The sequence below is a fragment of the Stenella coeruleoalba genome, assembly GCF_951394435.1.
Source record: "Stenella coeruleoalba genome assembly, chromosome: 21".
Lineage (NCBI taxonomy): Eukaryota > Metazoa > Chordata > Mammalia > Artiodactyla > Delphinidae > Stenella > Stenella coeruleoalba.
The window spans coordinates 4,470,609-4,492,747 of NC_137167.1; the positions used below are offsets into that span (position 1 = coordinate 4,470,609).

General features: G+C 49.9%; 1 protein-coding gene across 1 annotated transcript in view; it reads left to right on the forward strand.

The window, feature by feature from the left end:
• Nucleotides 1-17,579, forward strand: part of SFRP1 (secreted frizzled related protein 1) — a 44,330-nt gene extending 26,751 nt beyond the window's left edge. The window contains exon 3 of the mRNA XM_079909572.1: nt 14,238-17,579. Within this exon, the coding sequence (XP_079765698.1) occupies nt 14,238-14,560 (323 nt within the window). The 3' untranslated portion in view covers nt 14,561-17,579. The remainder of the gene's footprint in view (nt 1-14,237) is intronic.
• Nucleotides 17,580-22,139: the final 4,560 nt, after the last annotated feature.

Consider the following 22,139-nt stretch of genomic DNA (forward strand, 5'->3'; position numbering starts at 1 on the left):
GCTGGGGAGCAGACTGAGCCAGAGCCATCGCCCGGAACCCCGGGGTCCTGACTGTCTTCAGCAGGAAGGGATGCACCGCACACGGGGCGTCCTGGGGCCCATTAACCAAAATCTGTCGGTTCCGGAGCCAGGAGCTTGGTAAACACGTCGGAAGCACTGGCCGCCTGAGTGGTAGGCGTGCCTTGGCAGTTGGCGCGCCACCCCAGGATGTGGTGAGACACCTGCTGCCCAAGAAGCTCTGTCCCCGTCATCCGAGTCCTTGCCCATCCGCCAGCTTCCCCAGGGGTCTCCTCTGGGCCAACTCGGCCCCGGGGCGCAGTGGCTTCCGCAGCCATGGGGAAGTTTGTTTGTTGATGTATTGATTTTTGTTTCCATCTCTTTTTAATAAGTAGTTTTCCTGAAGAAGCAGAAAAGAGCCCCAAGGGGGGCACCCAGATCTGCCCCCTTACCTGTGTGTGGGGCTCCAGGTGGGTGGAGAGAAAGAAAGGAGACCCAGTGAAGTCAGGATCTGGAAGCAGGACTCGGGACCCCCAGCTCGGGGCCGGCACCACGGGCCACGTTGCGCGCCTGCTTGCTGAGCTCGGCGGGAGCAAGGAGCCTGGACAGTAGAGAGGAGGCCAGCTTTCAATGTATTGTATCTGTTGTTTTATACAGTTTTGAAAGGTTCCTTTCCATTTACAAAATATTAGCTACATTCCCTGTGTTGTATAAGACATCCTTGAGCCTATCTTCCCCCCAACAGTTTGTACCACCCCCTTCCCCATCCCCCATCATGCCCCCCCCATTGGTAACCACGAGTTTGTTCCTATATCTGTGAGTCTGCTTCTTTTTTGTCATATTCAGTAGTTAGTTGTATTTTTTAGATTTTAAGTGATATCGTACAGTATTTGTCTTTCTCTGACTAATTTCACTTAGCATAATGCCCTCCAAGTCCATCCATGCTGCAAATGGCAAATTTTCATTCTTTTTCATGGCTGAGTAGTATTCCATTGTGTCTGTAGTATTCCATTGTGTGTGTGTGTGTGTGTGTGTACACCACATCTCCTTTATCCATTCATCTGGGTGATTTAGATTGCTTCCACGTCTTGGCTATTGTAAATAATGCTGCTATGAACATTGGGGTGTATGTATCTTTTCAACACACATAGTGTTTTTGTTTTTGTGGATATATGTCCAGGAGTAGGATGGCTGGGTCCTACGTTAGTTCTATTTTTCGTTTTTTGAGAAACCTCCATCCTCCGTAGCAGCTGCACCAATTTACATCCCCACCACCCGTGTAGGAGGGTTCCCTTTTCGAGAGGCGGCCAGCTCAGAGCTAGGACCGGCTGCCGACTGCCATTCACTTGTCAGATTCTTGGCTTCATCCAGACCTACCTGAGGCCACGACAGACTTCACCTTTGGGAGACCAGCATTCCTCTCCATCCTGATCGCATTACGTTGGACACACGTCTGTCTCTGGTGGGGCAGTGCCGGGCGGGTGGCAGGAGAACGTGTGTGCTCTTGCCCCTCCCTGGGGCTTTGGGGTGAAGCCGGGTGCTGCCCCACCTGATGGACGGGGAAGGTGTGCACGGCGGGCTGGGCTCAGGCTGACGCTCGGCGCCTCCCAGGCCGGGGTCAGGCAGGCTGCTAGGGTGCCTGGGCCTTCTGCCCTCCCTGCTCTTTATACAAAGCCTAGAAAGACTGAAAAAAAGAAACAGAAACATTCAAGTGCAGTCAGCTGGGTAGCTACGTGGTCAGGATCTCGGATGGGCAGGAATAAGCTTCATGGCGGGCGAGGGGTGGGCTCAGGTCTAGGACCAGCCTCTGTTTCTGCCTGTGCATCCTGTGATGGTTAGAATGAACGATTTTGGACATAGGCTGCTTTTTGCCTTCTTTTGAACTTGGTACTTGAGAGACATCTGTGACGAAGCAGAGAGGTACTTCCCTTTCCGAATCCTTTTATACCTCGAACGTCCTTGGGAGGGAAAGGGGGACAGTGACTCCTGAGTGAGGACGCTGCCTGCCTCCAGGCCGCGTCGGCGGAGGAGGCCCTAGGACACGGGTCTCCCGTTCTGCTTATTATTCCCGGCGGCGCTGGCACTACCGGGCCTCGCTGTCCTCACTGCACTGAGGGAACGGGACGTAGGACGTAGGGCTGTGGCAAAGGCTCCTTCCAGCCCGATGGTTCTGTATCCACTGGACTCTGCTTCCCCAGCCAGGGCCGTGGAAGTGTGGGCAGCCCCGCGGTCAGACAGGGTGCGGACCCTCTGACCTCTGCACCTGCCTGGTAGCTTTGGCAGCCAGGAGAGGGAGAAGAAGGGCCTCCGTTGCCCTCTCCTCCGCCAGGCCACTCGTCACCACCTCCATGCCAGCCACACCTGTGAAGCATGCACCTCCCCGTTACACACGGGCCACCTGCTCGTTAGGGTGGCTACATACCCTGTTTGCTCAGGAAGGTCCCCGTTTATTCCTGTGGTCCCAGCATAAAAACGAATGGCCCTCAGGAAGGTCCCCGTTTACTCCTGTGGGCCCAGCATAAAAACGAATGGCCCTCTTTCTGTCTCCGAAGTGTCCTGGTTTGCAGGCTCAGTTGTATTCCTTTCGCTTCCCTGCCCGTGACCAGGGCTTTTCCCTGCTGGCTGCCCCAGGAAGCTTCAGGGGGTAGCAAGGAATTTGATTTTTTGTTTGTTTGGGAAATCTGGTCGAATGCACACAGGGTTAATCGATGTTTAATTTGGTGTCGTGGGCTTTCTGTGAAGACCCGCTGAACACCTGCTGGAAGAGTCATGAACTGTAAGCTGTAAACTTCTTATTTACCCAGAGTACAACAAGACTTACTTCTCTTTGGGATACTTTTTTTTCTCACTATAAAAATTATAAAACCTGGAAAATAAAGGGAAACACAATAAAGAACTTAGACATCAGCCGTTCTCAGAGCCCAGAGGCAGCGACCGCCGATGTTTTGGAGTATTTCTCTCCTCTGCGTCTTTGATGTGCACAATTTTGCATAGAGATTGCTTCCCAAATAAATTTACGTGGTAGACTTTTACACCCCTAAAATTGCTCTGCAGTTTTCCTCACCCTAGGCCTTTCAAAGGCAGAGATTTTTTTTTTACTTACTGTTTCAACGTATCAGTGTCCTCTTTTCTTTTTTTTAATTGAAGTAAAGTTGATTTACAATGTTGTGTTAGTTTCTGAAATGTTCTCTTAATTATAGGTACCATGCAAGGGTTTCACAGGCATACCTCTGTTAGGGACAGTGATTGGGGTCGGTTTGTCGGAGAACGTTCTCTGTGTGTTAGGGAAGAATTAGTGAGACCCAGCCTGCAGCGGCCACCGGCCCAGGCCTCACACGAGGCCTGGGTCCCCTGGACCTTAGCTGAGCACTGTCCGTGCTTCAGGCGGTAGATGGTGGTGGCCTCACTCCACTCCTCCTGGCACAGTGTCCCCTCGAGATCCGTGGAACCTCGGCCAGTCTCTTGAGCCATCCTGCCTTAGCCTCCCGATCAGCAAGCCAGTTATCAGGGTTGGTTGCTAGAGAATTCGGTGAGTTAACATGTAAAGGCACCTACACCAGGGCCTGATCTGCCAAGTAGCCGTTGGCCATCGTTGTTGCTGCTGAAGCAGAGGTTTGAGCGAATGATGCCCGTCTCACCAGTGAGGCTGTGAACTTCAGGGCAGGCTGTGCTGTTTACATCTCTTCGTTCGCTTGTGTATCCGTGTTAGCTGAGCTCAGGGATGTGTGGGACACCCACTAGTCCAGGGACAGGGGTGGGTAGGTGGGCCAGGCCTGCAGGCTCACGGTGGGAGGGTGCTGAGAAAGCACACTCACGGGTAATTACCACCTGTGCTGAGTCCATATGCAGATGGCGGGGTGGGACCTGGAAGGTCAGGGCTGGAGAAGATCACCTTCAGGGAGAAGATGATCTGTAGTTTGGCCGGAAGGATGGGTCGGAAAAGCATAAATTTTGTCTGGAGCACACCCTCTGCTCAGAGGGATCAACTCTGAGAACAGTGCAGGGAGGAGATCTGAGGTGCGCCTGCCGCCGCTTCTCAGAGGCCTGACTCATAGCTGCTTCGGGGATCTCCCAGCCGAGGGGTCAGGGCACTGCCAGGCCTCTTCTCCCATCCGTCAGATGGGATAGTGTGAAGACCTGCCTGCCGCCGTGCTGGGAGATGATTTCTGGGAGCTGTCTTTGAGTTTAGACAACTCCACAGTCAGGGCCAGGCTCTTGTGCCATTGTGTTCTCTGTGGGCTTGGGCTGCGACCACTGTCAGCAGGGTCCCCGGGCGCCGTGAGCCGGCGAGGGCACCCGGTACCATCTGAGATAGAGGCTACTTTCCCTTGGATAATCTATACTGAGTTTCAAGACAGAGAAAGGAAGTATGAAGACTTAGACAGATTGCCCGTGCTGGAATGGAAATTGAGATTCACTGGTCCAAATGGCTACATGAAGACCCAGAGAAGTAAAATGATTTGTACAAAAGTTAGTGATGGAATCCCAACCAGGAGCTGGAGTTGGCTGATTCTGGACTTAGAGTCCTTTACTCTGAAAGATGCTGCCTCTCGCTAACAAAGCCTTGGTTTTCCTGACTTTGCAAGATTCCACCTCTGCGGGGTAGGGGCCCCAGAGACCTTGGCGATTCTGAAAATGGCCCTAGAACAGCTTGCCCAAGGTCAGCTGGGTCTTGGACCTGCCCGTGCTGACTTCAGCCTGAGTTTTAATGAGTTTGGAGGGCTGCCCTGGGCTTCCAGTAAGTTTAAACACCATCCAAGAAAGCGTCCTCAGAATGCGTCACTGTGAGTAACCAAGGTGACAGACCAAAAAGCCCACCCTCAAACTCTTTGGACCAGTGGTTCTCAAGTGTGGTCCCCAGACCAGCAGCATTAGAGTCACTTGGGAACGTGTTAGAAATGCACATTCTCAGGCCCCATCCCATTACTGCTGAAGCAGAAACTCTGGGGGCAGGCTGGCAATCTGCATTTTTTTTTTTTTTTTTTGCGGTACGCGGGCCTCTCACTGTTGTGGCCTCTCCCGTTGTGGAGCACAGGCTCCGGACGCACAGGCTCAGCGGCCATGGCTCACGGGCCAAGCCACTCTGCGTCATGTGGGATCCTCCAGGACCGGGGCACGAACCCGTGTCCCCTGCATCGGCAGGCGGACTCCCAACCACTGCGCCACCAGGGAAGCCCCCCAATCTGCATTTTAACAAGTCCTCCAGGAGATCCTGAGGACCCCTCTCCGGAGCATCTCTCAGAGCCAGGGCTAGCTCATGGCTTTTCCGATTCTTGGTTCTGAAACCCACTCCCCATCGTCTTCTTTCCAAGAGACCATTGCGCACTCCAACGTGCCGTGTGGCGTGAACACTGCGGGGTGGAATGGAAAACTAGTGAGCCCTCCGGCAGGAGGACTGTTTGCCTTGGCCGGTTGGCCCGGACTTGGAGCCAAGGTTCCATTAATCCTTTTGAGTGACTTTATTTAAGCAAGTCTCCTATTCTCCTCTGCCGACTGCTTGGGGAGGCATGGGGGAGGGATGCGGTCCTTACTGGGAGGAGAGGGGCCCAAGCCCCTGCTGCCTGGGCCGCGGTGCACACGTCGTCCCTAATAAACCCACGCCAGGCAGCCCTTTGCTCTCGAAGTGGGGCTTCCATTTTGCACCATTAGCTTCGATCAGTGGGGATTTAACACAAGCCACGAAATCAAGCGCTTAGGCAGCGGGATTCCGATGGCTGACACCGCCGCCGCCGTGCTGCGTGCGTGAGTACTTGTAAGTGGGTTGGGAGGGCACAGAGCTGCAAATTCCACCCTCCCGCCTGACCATCCCCCCGCCTCCCCAAGATGTCTGGGATCCAGAAAACAGGACAATTTCAGTTAAATAATTTGTCTCAAATAAGTCACTCAGGAGCATTTTTTACATCTGCTGTTTTCTTGTAAATGAGGAAAAAAGAAAAGCTGCTTTCAATCTTTTTGTTTGTTTGTTTTGTTTTGATTTTTCTTTGTTTTCCCTTCTCTCTCTGTAGCGTCTGTCCTGTAGCCAGTACATGCCTGTAAGTATGCAGCACGTGGTTTGTGGTCGGGGAGAGAGTCTGAGTTATTGTACCAAGCGCGAGCCCCTTTCTTTGCTAAAGGAATTAATGATGCAAACACTGGCCCCTGCTGGGAACGGAGGTCTGTTGAGCTGCCTTTGCAGGGCCTTTGTCAGCAGGACTCATTTGGATCCCAGTGCCTGCAAGCCAGCCTGTGCCGTGCCCAGACCCTCTGCTGAGTGTTGGAAGCGGCGGCAGTTTCTCCCAGCCCCGCCCTTACTCAGCGCTGTTACCAAATCTCATTTGCACAGTTGGCTTTGGGGATGGCGCTTTCTGCCTCAGGGTCGCCCACCCAAGAGATTTGTGAAAACGGGGCTGGGACGTAGAAAAGCAGGTCCTCTCTGTCTGACTGCTTAGTGAGGTCTTGCTATCTGAACAGGCTCTTTCACCAGGAGGCAGGGTGGGAGGAGGGGTGTAAGCTGAACCCCCAGGGCTGATGCTCCAGGCGCCCACCTGTGGGCTCTTCCTGGTCCTGGGGTCTGGGAACAGGCCACTCAGTAAAGAGTTTGTCCATCTGCTGCACAGATCATGTGTTTGGGAACTTCAGCCCTGTCTGTCAGAGAAAGTAATTTAGGAAAGCAAGCAAGTCAGGAGTCAGACTGTGTGGTGGGTTACCTGCCCCAGGATGATTTTTTTTTTTTTTCTTTTGCGGTACGCGGGCCTCTCACTGCTGTGGCCTCTCCCGTTGTGGAGCACAGGCTCCGGACGCGCAGGCTCAGCGGCCATGGCTCACGGGCCCAGCCGCTCCGCGGCACGTGGGATCTTCCCGGACCGGGGCACGAACCCGCGTCCCCTGCATCGGCAGGCGGACTCCCAACCACTGCGCCACCAGGGAAGCCCCTAGGATGATTTTTTATTAGCACCTATTGGAGATAGTATATCTGACTGCTGGTCACTTGTCCCCAGAATCTGCAGGGACCCCACGCTTTCCTGCTCCTTTCTTGGAGGAACTGTGGCTGGGCTGAGAGGCAGGGAGCTGTGGGCACCTCCAGCCTCGGGCAGCCTATTCAGCTGAACCAGGTTTGACGTCCCTTTGCATTCAAAGTAAATAATCCGAATTCTAACCTAATTGGTTTTTTATCTGAAAAATGATCGGCTTGACAAGCTCTATAGGCTACCCCCTGCTCCCAAATAAACAGTGGAAAAGGCAGAATTCTTAAACAAAACCCTTCCTGAGAAGCCCTAACGCCAAGCTGCTCCTGCTGGACGGGGAGTGAAGGGCAGGAAATGTAATCTTTGTGTTTCTGTTAAGAGCTCCCATTTTGTGATTCACTGACATTTTATATACATTTCAGTTCTTTACTAGACAGCAAGCTTTTTTAAAATCTAAGTTTTTTGCTTCAGAATAAATGCAATTTAAAACGTCAAATAGTATTAAAAGGCTTTTAACAAAAAACTGCAGGCCTCTGCCCCATGCCTTCCAACCACTAATTTCCACAACCCAGAGGTAATAATTTTCAGCTATTTTAGCTATTTCTTATGATAGATAGCAAAATCGAGTAAATAAATACCATACTTAATTTTAATTTTGATTTTCAGACATTGCTTATTGATTGTCTATTATTGAAGACAAAGATCTGTCTCACTTTTGTTTCTTAATTTTAATTTTTACACAGTTTTAAATTCTTCATTTTAATTTTTAGACACTATTTATTGCTTTTCTATGATTGACGATAAAGACATCTGTCTTATACCCTATTCCCTCTTCTCCCCATTCTTTTCAATATAGTTATATCACACTTCCGCTTAAATTGACATTCAGCGTTTAATTTTTGTAATTATGTCAATATTATCTGCAGCTGAGCCGTGTAGTGTACTGCATTTGTATTTCCTTTATTATACACCATTTTGTTTTCCCTTGAGATAGTAGTTGCCTCGTTTTATTTTCCTGGCTCCTCGTGTTTGTGTTTCGAATTCCGCCCCAGACCTTCCTGCAGATGTACATCTATCCCTCTGTCCTCCTGTTTCAGTCTGGACTGATTGAGCTTTGCGCCGGCCACACAGTTGTTTGGAGGAACCATTCTAAGACTTCCATTGCTTTTATCTTATGTGAGAGCTTTAGTTTCCTGATCCTGGGTCTTGTGCTGCATTTTGGGGGCAGCTTCCTAAGAACAGATACATGGAAGATTTTTTTTTAACCATTAAATGCCTGAAGTTGTCTTTATTCTCCTGTCCCACATTGACTGGCTCAGTATTGAATTTGGAAATTGTTTTGGCTTCTAGTGTTGCTCTTGACCAATCCAGGACCATTCTGATGCCTGGTCCTCTGCAGCAGATGTAGCCTCGCTTTGTCTCTGGAGGATTTTGTAAGTTCTTTTTACCTCTGGTGTTTCTAAATGCTGATTCATTGACCCGGGCACTGTGTAATCTGAGAACTTGCATTCTTCATTTCTGGAAAATTTTTCTTGCATTATTTCTTTGGTATTTTCTCTCATTTGTCTTCTTGGTTTTCTCTTATTCAGATGTTGAACCTCCTGGTTGGGTTCTCTCTTTTATCTTTCTCTCTCCTGTTTCCACCTCTTTGTCGTTTTGTTCCAAGCTTATCTTAAAGCACGTGTGTTGCATTCTTTATTTCTGCTCTTACCTTTTAAAACTTCAAATACTCTTGGTTCTCTGAACATTCCTTTTAACAGCATTCTGTGCTGGTTTCATGAACACAGTATCTTCCATTATCTTTGTAAACAGTTTTCTTCTGTGCCATAGCTTGTTTCTGTTATCTCTGATTTCTTTTTTTCTGTGTGTTCCGTGCGTTTTGGTCTCTTGTTCACATGTAGAGTCTTTCCTTTAAAAGCCTGCTGATCTTGGCCGGCCGCTGGAGCTCAAGAGTAAAGCACTAACTTGGCGCTCTTTGCGTGTATGCATGGCCTGTGAGTGGTTGGGCCTCATTTTGGAATTTTGTTAGGGGGAGCTGTAGGTCTTCTCTTTGGGGCTACTAGTTTCTTTAGATAGAAACCCTACAATCCTCTGACTGGGGGTATTGCTGTAGTGTTCTAAGACCTGAGGGTTTCGCCCTTCACTGTGCAGACTTCCATTTAACCCTTTGGTGTCGGGGCAGCTCCCCCCTACTCCGTCCTCCTGTGAGGCTGGTGTCCGCAAGCCCAGTCTGTCTGGGTTCAGACCTTCTGTACGGAATAAACGTCTTGGCTGCCGCTGGAGTTGGTGAGGGGCAGTCATCTGGACTTATGGCCAGGCTGGTGGATCTGGGTGCCCTGATGCAGACTCCTCAGTTCCTATATTTAATACAGTCTCTGTCATCGAGTGCAGAAGCACCCAATGGCCCCAGTTCACGAGCACGTCTGGGTCCTGCCATGTGGACCTGCTGCTTTCTTACTGTCAGCTCCCTCTGTTAGCAGCTGGGTTTCAGCTTTTCTCTTCTCATCAAGCCAGGACCCACCATCCATTTGCTTTCTATTTTACTAAATGTGATGTCCTTGTTTCTTTACCATTTTCTTGCGTGTGTTTATAACTTTTTTTAAACTATAATTTTAGAGGGGTGGAAATGATTCTGTGCTCAATCTACTATGTTTGGCTAGAAGTAGCCAGCGATGACTCTTCACAAACATTCCAGACGCTTGGTGGTTGTCAGGATGGAAAACCTTTTCACTTCCCGTTGGTTTGGAGCTCTCTGGGAGTCTCCCTGACCCCCTGGGATTGTGGCTCCCACAGGTCGTCAGCAAAGCCCCCCACTGCCAAGGCTGGCAAGCTGGTCCCACGCTCGTTCTTAAGCTCCTGCAGCGTTGGGGATGAAGGAGCATTTCTTCCACTTGAAGCGCCTTCCCGCTGTGCTTTCCGAGACGCTGAGCTACCTAGTTTTCCATCCGTGCCTCTGATGACTTTGCAGGGACTCCCCAGTGGAGGTTCCTCCTTCTCTTCTCGTCTCTGTACTTTATTCTTCACTGCAACCGTTATCTGTAATCAGAGGAGTCACAAAGCTGGGGACTGACTCAGCCTCTTCGGCACCTTCCCCATCTCAGGCCCTTTCTTGCACTCTTGCAGCGATTCCACACTGTCGATCATGTAAATGCCTGGCCCTTGGCCAACAGTGGCCTCTCGTCCAGGCTCCCTGTCTGGGTATTTGGAAGGATGGCGGCCCCATTAGCATAAGCAGGTCAGGAGAAAAAGATGGTTTTGAAGAGAGTGTGGGTTTGGGATGAGTGTAACAAGCTTCCTCTGCTCGTTTCAGCCTCAGAAAATGGCCAGGCTTTGTGGGGAGGCTACCGAGGGGGTATCATTTGTGGGCAAAAAATATGGTTTCGGTGACTACAAGTGGGATGAAACTTTCAGGGTCTAACCTGAATAGAAGGGGTTATTTATTTTAAGGTTGCGGAGAAAGACCCAGACGGCCCCTAACTGTGACCTTAAGTTTTGAGTTTTCAAAGTTTCTGGTCTCTGCATCCTCGCTGGCCCTGACCAGCAAGGTGAAAGGCAGGAGTTATATCCTCCTGTTGGAGGGCGTTCAGTTGCTGCTAAGAAAAAACGCAGAGAAGGGTTTTGTTTCTTGTTTTGTTTTGTTTTAGTTCAGGGCCTGGCTGTCACGGGTAGCTGAGATCAAGGGCCTGAGGCAGGTGTAGAATCATCACCCTGTGGGAGACAGGCTTGGGAGGGGGCAGAGAAGGACGGGGACAGGGTGGGCGCAGCAGTCTGCCTGGGATTGCCCAGCACGGGCCCTCTGCATGCCCGACCGGCCAGGCCGGCAGGCAGACTGCACTCCACGCTTTACAGCCTCCAGGAGCTCAGATCCAGGTTCTGTGGCCACCCAGTTAGAACCCAGGACCTGGGACTCCAGCAGCGCCCCAGTCGTGAGCCCAGCTGCTGCACCAGCACCGGTTGCAGCGCAGACACAGTCCCTGGGCGAGCGAAATCCCTGGGGTCCAGGCTGTCTGCATGGTGGAGGCCGGGTGGGGGAAAAGGAAGTGGTCAGTCTCCCCCCACCCCGTCCCAGCAGCCCCTGGGTGTATGTGGTGGGAGGCTGCACACATACCCACAAGGCAGGGGGAAGTCGACCTGGGATGGCTAATCGCCTATCCAAACATTGCTGGTAATCTGCATCCCTGAAATAAAGCCCTGAAAGATGGAAAGATGTTAGTAATTTCTGGCCACATGTGCCTCCTTCTTCCCTGCTCTCCCTACCTCAAAAAGAGAAAGGAGCCAAATGGCAAGAAACGAAGAGTCTAATGCAGAACACATTTCCATCGTTTGCTTTTCCCTCTCCCCGCCATGCTCCCACCTATGTAAACTAAATTCCTTGACACGGTCATGGCAAAGGAACATTAATTTTTGATTTGAGTTGTGATTAAAAGCAACACAATCAAAAGAGGGAAATAGTTTCCACTGAAGCAATAGCATCTGAAACCCCGTCATGGTATAGTAGGAACCAGCGTGGTCTTTGGGGTCAGGGGTGGGTTCTATAGTCCTGAGTCTCTTTTCACAAAGTGTGGCCTCGTGTTGTTCCTTAACCTGAGTCCTTCTCCTTGATCGTCGTCAGTAATAACAGCGGTTGCTGTGCATTAAGTCAGGAGAGCCACACAGAGAGCACCTGTCCTGTGCTTGGCACACAGTGGGTTCTCCAGAAAACATGATGGCTCACTTCTCTGCAGAAAAGAGGCTGCCCAGTTGTCACTGGGAATGCATTCGTCCCTGCCAGTGATGTAATTGATCCCAGCTTTAGACCTTGGGTCACGTGACACGTCGGGGCACTTCTCGGAGGGTGTCTTCACCGCCTCGCCTTCCTGCAGTCCCTGGCCGCCTTCCTTGGGTCAGTCGGTTCTCGCAGTGTGGAGGGCGGGCAGAGATGGAGCCCTGATCTTCCCGGGCCTGGGCAGGGAGTCTCCTCTGGCTCAACCCCCCGGACACATTTCTAGATGAGCGAACTATAGACTGGCCCAGGTGAAGTCTTTTCTCAGGTGACCCACCAGGTACAAGGATGGTAAGCCGACAAGGGGAGCTGAGCCGGGGTGGGAGAGGGAGGGCTGCTTGGGCAGGTCTGGGCGGAGGTCCCAGAGGGGTGGTCTCTGCTGGTTCCTAGTTGCGGCTTTCCCACCTGCTGGCCCCCCTGCCTCTGCCCTCAGGGTGGGAGTGGGTGCAGGAATCAAGCAAAATCAGAGGTGCTGGGTGGTGACTGGTTCCGTGGGGCGGGGGGCAGTAAAGAGAGGAGCTCACTGGGAAACTGTGCTCAGTGCACTCCCGTGGGCAGGGGGGCTGGGCCAGCCTGCGAGGTCAGGGCTAACCATCTGCTGCTTGGGCCAGTCCCCAAAACCTCCGCCACCCTTGGGAGTGAGGTCTTTCTTAAGGGCTGCGGGCCTGGGGTGTCTGTTACCCGGGGCTCGGTGGCTGCAGAGCTGGGACTCCTTCTGTAAGCAAAAGGGATGGGAGTGCATTTCATTTCCTGATTTTAAGACATCCACTGAAGCTTTGTTCCTAGGATTTCTCCTAATTCTTGGGGTGGCCAAGGGTGTGCTTTCTAATCAGCTAAAGAATAAATAATAAAGCCTTCGCTCTTGCGGTGTTCCCTTTCAACCAGGAGGAACTCTTACCATTTCGTAAGTAAAATCATTTTGAAATGTGGGTAAACCTGGGAAGAGAGCCTGAGCCCTTTTCCCGTATTGTCTTGGTCCATTTAATCAGCACTTGAAATGTCAGCTTCATTATAAAGAATTTTGCAATTCGGCCTGGACAGCACGGTGATTATAAGTGCACACTCAGTCCGTGGGTTTAGTTGAGGGTCAGTGACTCTGGGCAAGTAAACGTAACCATTACGCCTCAGTTTTCTCATCTGTTCAATGGGGGAAATAATTGCACCTTCCTCGTGGGGGTATCAGGTTTCACTGAGGAAGTGCATGGAAAATACTCAGCACTCTTGAGGGCATCCAGATGCTTTCCTAGTCATTAGCTACTGTTCTGTAGCTCGATTCAAGTCTTTCCTCATGGAATGTGGGTGGAAGCTTTGAGTTATTCAAAAGAGAGGGCTTGGTGATTTGGAATTCACAAGAATTCAAGGGATGGACACATCATCTGGTGACCAGAATCTAGAAATGATTTCCAACTCCTTTGGAACTCTCCAGGGCTGGCGAGGCTTTGAGGGGAGTTGACTGTTATAAGGACGCTGTGTTTGTGTTTCTGGTGCATTTCCGATGACTAGAACGCCTCCACGCTAATTTATCCTCACCAATTAACCCCATGAAGCCAGCACTAGAGTGTGTGGTCCACACACTAACCCTGAAGCACTGTTGACTCAGGCTCTGTAGAGACAAAGAGGCCGGAAGGCAGAGCTGGCAGAGGGCTGGCTTTCCCTCTCTTCGGGGAGCCGTGCTGAGAATGGAAGAAGCCCAGGTACCATGTGAGATTTAAGGAGTCACCACCTGGATTTATCCATCAGGCCCTCACCAGGACTTGCTCGAATGGATCGAGAGGTCAAAGTCGAGTTTGGGTCTGTGGGTCTACACGGTGGGTAGGCTAGCCCGTTAGTGGCGCCATCTAGTGGTTGATGAGTGGTGGACAGCACGTCAATGGTACCTGCTGTCTGAACGCCCTGGAGGCCCAGTGGTTGGAACCCTGGTTTCTCTGATGACAAAGTTGGACGCTGACGTTTGATCCAGTCAGCTTTCCCTTGCTGACTGCACACACACAGGTTCTGTCTGTCTTCTTTCCAGGACCCAACTGACAAAGAATTTTAGGTCCTTTGGATATTTAAAAAAAACGTAAACCAATAACTTTCTCCTTAAAACAAACAAACGAACAAAACAGGGTAAGTTTTTTCTTTGAGTGCTGATGTTGGTAGCATTGGATTATGTGGACTTGATTGGATTAGATGATCCCCTTCCTCTCTTAAAGCATCGTGTGATAGTCTGAGTCCTGGAGTTTTAAAAAAGAGACACATGATTTGGTTTTGAACTTTTATCTGAGACTCTCACGGCATCCTGTGACAACCATTGAGATACCATCAGATACTGCAAAACCAGGGGGCAGGATTGGTACGTGAAGGTGAGCTGAGATCTTGGTCCTTATGTATAGAATAGACAGATAGGGCCTCCCTCTTTTAGGTGATCTTTGCCTTTTATGTCTCCTGCTCTTCTGCCCACGGGTGGGTTGTGGTTTCTGATGAAAAGCTGTGTTCTAAAACTCTCTCTCTCCCTTCTCTCCTCTTCCCCTCTCTGTCCTCCCCCTCTCTAGCCCTGAGGATGAAAATCAAAGAAGTGAAAAAGGAAAACGGCGACAAGAAGATTGTTCCCAAGAAGAAGAAGCCCCTGAAGCTGGGGCCCATCAAGAAGAAGGAGTTGAAGAAGCTGGTCCTATACCTGAAGAATGGGGCTGACTGCCCCTGTCACCAGCTGGACAACCTCAGCCACCACTTCCTCATCATGGGCCGCAAGGTCAAGAGCCAGTACCTGCTGACGGCCATCCATAAGTGGGACAAGAAAAACAAAGAATTCAAAAACTTCATGAAGAAGATGAAGAATCACGAATGTCCCACTTTCCAGTCGGTCTTTAAGTGATTCTCGCGGGGTGGGTTAGGGGGGAGAGGACACCCCTGGACCCTCGGCGGTTCACACCCCCTGATCCTTCGAGGTGGAGGGCATCATAATCCAGCTACTTTGCCCTTGCAGCATTTCCCACCCCTCCCTCCATCCCCATGCTCCAGACCCCAGTATAGCCGATATTTAAAGCCGCATGCCCAGATGAGGAAACCCATTTAGATCAGGAAGCTTCTGAAGACCTACAGTGTGGAGCAGCACGTCCCCAGGGGAAGGGAGGTGCAGCGTCATCTCAATCAGAGACACAGTCACTACAAAAGAAAACGCTGCCGGTAAAGAAAGGGGGTGGGCAGCGAGGGAGAGGCGGCAGCAAACGTTAGGTTCTGCCACTCTCTTTGTGTCGTTACAGATTGCTTATGGATCTATCCGCTAATCTACGCCTTTGGAACTAGAAAATTCTAACTCTTGGTAAGATGCACGGCTTTCAGTTCCAGAGGAGTTTCTCTTTCTGTCCGTCGTGGACAGAAACAGACACACACCACACTCAGAGAGTGACAGTGCACAGGAGAAATAGTAAGAACAAAGGGAGGGGCCTGCATTGCTTGGCCCTGTGGCCATGTGTCATCTCTGATATGAACCAGCCAGTCTCAGATGCCCTGGAGGTGGTTACCGTCAGCCTCGGGTTTGATCTCACCTCCTGACACGTGGAGGGCGGCAGGGGCCCGCCTTGGTGTGACAGAGGTGATGATTCGTAGACTGAGAAGGCAACCGTGGTTTTCAAAAAACAGAGTTAAAGGAGAAAAACAGAAAAAATTGAGAACAGTTGAGCAAGTTGCTAGTCTAGGGTGAATTGTCATTGGGCAAAGAGCTTAGTATTCTAATTCCCTTGTTTGTTCATTTCACATTGTTTTAAAGCGACCAACAGACCCACTTACTTTTCAAGGTTTTAAAAAAAATCTCCACTGAGCATTTGAAAGGTGTGGTAAGACTGGGGTCTCTTGGTGCCTCCGAGGCAACTTTGTAGCTGAGTGGCTGTCTCTCTGAGCATTTCCAGTGGGAGGTGGATTCTCCTGGTAGTGTAGCTGTGGGTCCTCCTTCCTGAGGGGTTCTGGCTTGCCCTGGCCCGAACACAACGCTAATCAAAACTCACAGTACATCCCATTCCTGTCTTTCCTGTGAAGAAATGGATTCCTTTGAACTTGATTGCCTAGAGAGCCGAGAAATTCAGAATAGCCTGCCTGCCTGTCCTCTGCACTAAAAAAAATGTTTGTTTGGCTTTGCTTTTTTCATTTCTGCAGAGGGAAAGCTAAGCTACAAGGGTCCCAGTCCAAGGAGGGAGTTTAAAAGGCAAAGCAGCTACGGTTTTCCCCCAAGGGCCCTAAGATAATTCTCAAAGCCATCGTGTTTAATGAGCGAAGTACATACACCCATTCACGGAAGCAACTTGACTTCTGTTGTTCAATGTATAGGAAGTAATTCCTCCCAAATTAATTTCTCCCTCAAGCCTGATTCTTAATTCTCTGTAACACCTCGAGGATTTAACGATTGTCCCTCTGGGCAAATGTTTATACCCAATCCAATGCTTCAGTGGGGCTGGAAGGCGTCACCCGCATGGCCTCTGCCTGACACAGAAACAGTGGAAGATTCTGTTAACTTCCCAAAACTCCAGTCTGAAAGCCAGCCTGCCGACTTCAGTACGTTCTTGAGGGTTATCCTGATCTAATGAACCCCTGACAATTAGTGACCCATCATTTAATACTTTTTTTTTTTGGTTCTCTCTGACCTTTAATCATAAAGTGTTGGGGATCTTAAGTGATTCGCCTGTAATTTTGGATGATTTTTTAAAAATGTGTATATATATTAGTTAATTAGAGATATTCTACTTTCCTGTTGTCAACTGAAATTCAGAGCAATTTCATGAGCCTATGGTCTTGACTGATTAACTCAAGAGTTCTGTGCTCATTTGCATCTGCTTGTTTGGACAGAGCGGGTCAGGCAACAAGGCCTCTGTCCATGGTGAGGGCCTTGGGAAAGGCTTTGTGTGGGCCATAGCAGTTACCCCAGGAAGGTTATACATGAACAGGTGGACTCTCTAAATGGGAATTCTCAGGTAGGAAGCAGTAAGAGAGTTCAAAAGAAGTTGGAAATGTGAATTGCAATTGTAGAGTCCAGCCACAGAGTCCCGGGACTGAGTTTCACCGTGGACTTGGGACAGCCTTGACTATCACACATCAACCATTGCAGGGCACAGGGAGGCTCTGGGCCCAAAGCCGCATTTGATCACAAACCTTTGTTTTTCTCAACAAAGGATGTAACAAAAACGATGTGCAGACTCATTGGCTTTCTCATTGGTTTCCAAAAGAGTCTGTGTGTGATTTGGTCATTATCGCTAGTGCAAAGGTTGTATTCGTGAAGGTTTAAAATCATCATTCTGGGTGGAATCCAGTGAGGTCATGGGCAGAACTCAGCTAAATCTTTGAAGAATATTAGTACTTATCTTAGAAGATAGAAAGTGAGGTGAGAATTCCAAGAACACTTCATTTTTAGAGCATCCTGTGTCACACTTGGCTTTGGGTGTCGGTGAATTAGCACTGAGGGCTCCCTAAGGCACCTGGGTCTGTAAATTACAGAAACCCCATTGCCCAAACCTAGAGCCTGTCTTTCTCATCAGACTCCAAGTAACTAATGGCTTTGCTGTAACCCCGTGGATGTGTTGGGCTCAGGCGTTCTGTTTCAGGAGAGACTGTCATGGCATAATGTGCTGGCCCTCCTGACCTTTCACCAGCAGATGCACAGGACACAGACGAGATTCCTGTTTCCTCTAGTTCCTCCATGTAGCACTCCTCTTATAGAGTCTAAATCTCTTACAAAAGCTTTGAATACTGTGAAAATGTTTTACATTCCATTTCATTTGTGTGTTGTTTTTTTAACTGCATTTTACCAGATGTTTTGATGTTATCACTTATGTTAATAGTAATTCCCGTATGTGTTCATTTTATTTTCATGCCTTCCTGCCATGTATCAATATTCACTCAACTAAAATCACTCAATTAATCAACGGTAATGTGCATGGTGACTTCTTCCCGCCAGTGATGCACCATTCGCCCTCCTCCACTGCACACATACCCCTCTCTTGATTTTTTTCGGGTCCCAGTTTAACAGCTTTCAAATGGTAACGGGGCATGGTGGGCCAGAGGAGTACCTGGGGTGCCCTGCAGACACCCTCACCCCATCCCACATACACCACCTGCTCCCATGAATCATTTCCAGAAGTTTCCCCCGGCTGTGTGTTTCAGATCAGAGAGAAAGTTAAATACTTGCTCTCCAAGAATGTATTTTTCAAACTGCCTGCGTTTCTTTTCCATGTTTTTGGTTTCAGATGATCTTTCCCCTCCAGCCAATTCTATGTTAAAATTCCAACTAAAATCTGAAAACTCTTTGGGACCTGGAGTCTGAGACCCACGTGAGCCGTAGAGGAGACCATGTCTGCCCCTTTAATTTACAGATGGGAAGCCAGATGTGAGATGGCTAGGGTTTCCCAAGGAGGGTGGGGCTCCCAGGTCACTGGCGTTGCTGGAACCAGAACCCAGGGCTCCCAAGTCCCAGTCCTATGGGATCAAGGTCTGAATTACAGCTGAGCCTCCCTCTGGACCCAGACTGTGTCACTTGGCGAGCCCAAGCTCTCTGATAGGAGGCTATAGGCTGCTATAGGCTTCTTGCCTAAGGAATTCCTCGCTGTGATTTTTAATTCTGTGAGCGATGACACTGACAACTTCAGTTCATGTCTTTCCCTGACTAACAAGGCACTTCCAAACCTCAGACAACTGGCAGTCTCACCCAGAAGTGAGCAAATACTCCAAGTGACCCCAGACCACACCTAAGCACAGAGACATCATTTTTAAGGCGTGGTATGAGGACTTGTAAAAATTCCACTAAGTCGTGCTCTGGTATCAAAAGATTTTCCCATACTAGTGGACCTGTACCTGGAATGCCAGCCCAGCCAAGGAAAATACTGGCATTTCCTTTTTATTCCTCTGTGGTTAATAAGAAGGAAAATCTCTTTTAGGCTGGGCGTGGATATCATTGTCACCCCACTGAACCCTACCACCACGACCCATATGTTCTCACTGCCCTTTTGCATTTTTAAAAATCAAATCAGTATAACTGAGTCATTTTGCTGTATCGCAGAGACTGGCACAACATTGTAAATCAACTCTACTTCATTAAAAAGTTAAAATTAAAAAAATTAAAAAGTTAAAATAGAATTATCAAAAAAAAAAAAATCAAATCACCAAAAAGATGATGAAGTGTGTTCAAAGGCATCCTGGCTTCAGCAGCTGGCGTCGCCCTGGAGTTTGGGTTGTTCCAAGTGTCAGGACTGCCAGAGCCTCGTGACTAAGAGAGGGTTGGCAGGGCTGCGAACAGCAGCCTTACCCTCAGGCTCCATAGCGCTCACACCTCTTGAAGGAACTGTACAGGTGCAGAAACTCCAACTCAGGGGCAGAAAGAGATCAGGGTCACAGTGTTATCCAAGTTAGGTGGGTCTTATTTCCAAGGCAACCACGGATCCAGAAGTGCTAGCAATTCACTTTCTCTCTGGAGGAAGAGAAATCCGTACCAACAATCCAACAGTACTTAAAGGAAATAGGGAGGCTCATTCTTAAATTGTAGCATGTGTCCCCGAGGAGCTTGCTAACGTGCAGTTTCTGTCTTCCACTCCCAGAGATTTAGATTCGGGAGGGTTGCCATGGGGCCCTAGAATCTCAACTTTGAGGGAGTGCTCTAGGTTTTCCAGATGCCAGCAGTCCTCTGGATCTACTTTGCATGACATTCTAGTAGGACATACGTGGTGGCTTGGGAATGAGAGGCAGACGATTATTTTGGTATCTCTTTTCCCTACTCACACACTTCATATTGCTGCAGCCCTTTCTGAAGTTCTGTGAGTTATTCTTAACTAGGTATTGATTAACAGAGGTAAGTTAGATACACGAGGGAGAGGATGAACCTAACTCTTTACTGCCAGGTACATCCTGCTCTCCAAGGAGTACTTCTCAACCTCTAAGATGCATATAAGTCACCTGGAGACCGAGTTAAAATGCAGGTTCTGATTGGATAGAGCTGAGGGTGGGTTGGAATTCTGCATTTCTGATTGGCTCCCGGGTGAGGGGCGGAGCTGGCGCTGCCGGTCCTCGGAGGCTCTAAGCGGCACATAGAAGAAGGGCTGCCCGCTCAGCAGTGTCCTGGCTCCCTGCGCTACTAATGTCACCTCTGGGTCCCCACGCAGCGCCCATCTCCTCGGAACTCAAAATACGAACCATGCTTTGGGGTGGAAAGAAAATCAAACTGTGGGAGAGTCGCAGTTCGAAACCCAAAGCTGGGGGCCCATCCTCTCCATCCACTCGTTAGGGTTCTTTGTCCTAGCTCTCCAGGGTTGATTCTTCCCCAGACTCCTTTCCCTTTTTTTTTTCCTTCCTCAGCAAACTATTAGCCATCCAGACCTGTCCTGTCCAGGTCTGCCTTTGGACCCCCCCTCCATCCCTCCCCCCAGCCCCGCCCACTGGGGGGGCCTTGGAGTTCACCTCTCGATGGTGTTCCCCTCCACCGCCAAACAAAATCAGAATCTGACAACAGAACGGGGGCTTTTCATGTTCCGATGTTCACATCTGGGCAGCTTCAAGCTCAGGTTATGGGAGAGGCCACGAAAAGAGGGGTGGCGGGGGGAATGAAGTATTTGGAGGGGAAATCCCACCTCTTTGATAAATTGAGGACAGCCTGCCGAGCAAGGCTACTTTACCCGGGGAACAGGCGTGAGGAATTTCTGTCAGCAAAGGCCGAGGAAGGCTGCTCTTTGTAGGTTTGGAGAAGACGGGAGCCAGAACAAGCTCGGAATAGCACCCGAGAGTGCCTGTGTCTTTATAGATCTGTGGACTATTTAGATAAGCGGGGGCTGTACTTAATCACGGAGAGAGTTGTTTGCTTAAATAAAGGGAGGGAAGGTTGCATGTGTATGTTTAAGGAGAGACAGAGGAGATGGGAGGTAGGAGAAAGGATCCAGCAATTTTTCCACAGCTGAAACCCCACCACGTGGCTTTAATTAGGATGACCTTCCCGTCACCTGAGCACCAGAGTTGGTGGATAGGGCGGGCGCGAAGGATTCGGAATTCTCACGGTCCTGTCCTCGGCATTTCAGCTAAGCTCTGCTGTGGGCATCCACGAGATGCAAGCAATGGTTTTACCTTCTCTCTTCCCTGGATTTCCTGAGTCCTGGGCCCTGAAACTGAGCACACTGCAGAAGCCTGTCCATCAGCTAGCCAGGTGGGATCCTGGGCTAGGGCTGCTCTGAGATTCCTTGGATGTCAGGACTTAGAGATAAATAAAGCCATCAAACCCCAGAAGTGCACATTTGATTTCCTTTCAAAAAAAAAAAAAGAGAGAGAGAGAGAATTAGAAAGAAAAGAGGAGATGCTGCTGCAGTGTTTTGTACATGATCCCACCTCTGTTGCGCTTTTTAATAATTTACACCAGCATCACCGTCACTGTTTGTACCTGGGAATGGATTGGGGGTGGGAGGGGCTTTAAGGGCCTCGGTTTCCAGTTTTGCTGTTGAGTCCTCTGGAGACTTTGTAATGACCAGATCTGGGTAATTTTGCCTCTTTGCCTAGAAGATTTAGCCCATCAGCTGAAGGAATAAAGGCATCGCATGCCAAAACCCAAGTGTGTGTTTCACAGTGTGACCCAGAGACAGCCAGGGTGTGTTCCACAGAACTGACTGGATTCCTGGGGGGTCAGCACTCCCTCCAGAGGCCGGCAGCTGAGAGCACGGGAAATCCAAGTCTGGCTGCCCATCCCGCAGGTTACTCAGTGACTTCTAGCAACAGTAGCTCCCCTCCGGCATGCAAATCAGGCCCTGACCTGGGCCAGGCCTGGGGGAGGCCTCAAGGCCCCCACAGAGAAGGAAGAGGCGTGGGAAGACGCAGCGTGGAGCCGGCTAGAGGAAAATTGCACCCCAGTCTGCAAACGGCAATTAATGGCAGCAGGAAGCCTCTCTAGCTCTGCCTCTGACTTGCCAGCCACTGTCACAGCTAAACTCTCCGAGCCCTCTCCTAATTCTTCAGAGCTGACTCCTTACTTTTGGACGTCTCCTCTCTTCAGGCTGTTTACGAGGTGGGGGCTGGAGAGGGGTGATGAAGGCGTCCCACGATGTAGGGACAGTTGAGATGGACAGCCGGACCCAGAGACTTACTTTTATTTCCGTTTAGTGAGTTGGAAGGAAAAGAACTCACCTTTAAAACCCTAAGAACTAGCTCGACTGTGCTGTGACTCTTGATGAAAAAAAGGACAGCTCGTGGTCAGTGAGGCTCCTAGCAAAATATTTGCGTCCTAGACCCTCCTCGCTGTGATCCGACCTCCAAGCCTGAGCTCTGCACTGGAGACCATTCTTCTCGGGTCTGAACGCTTCCAATCAGGACTCCACTGAACCTACAGCAGGTCCAGAAAAATCCTCCCCTCTTTTCTGACTCACTGTTTCCTCCTCTCCTGGTGGATGGAAATGTGTTTGTTCAGGAGAAGTGGTTTCAACTGCAGGGGAAAGAGATCCAGT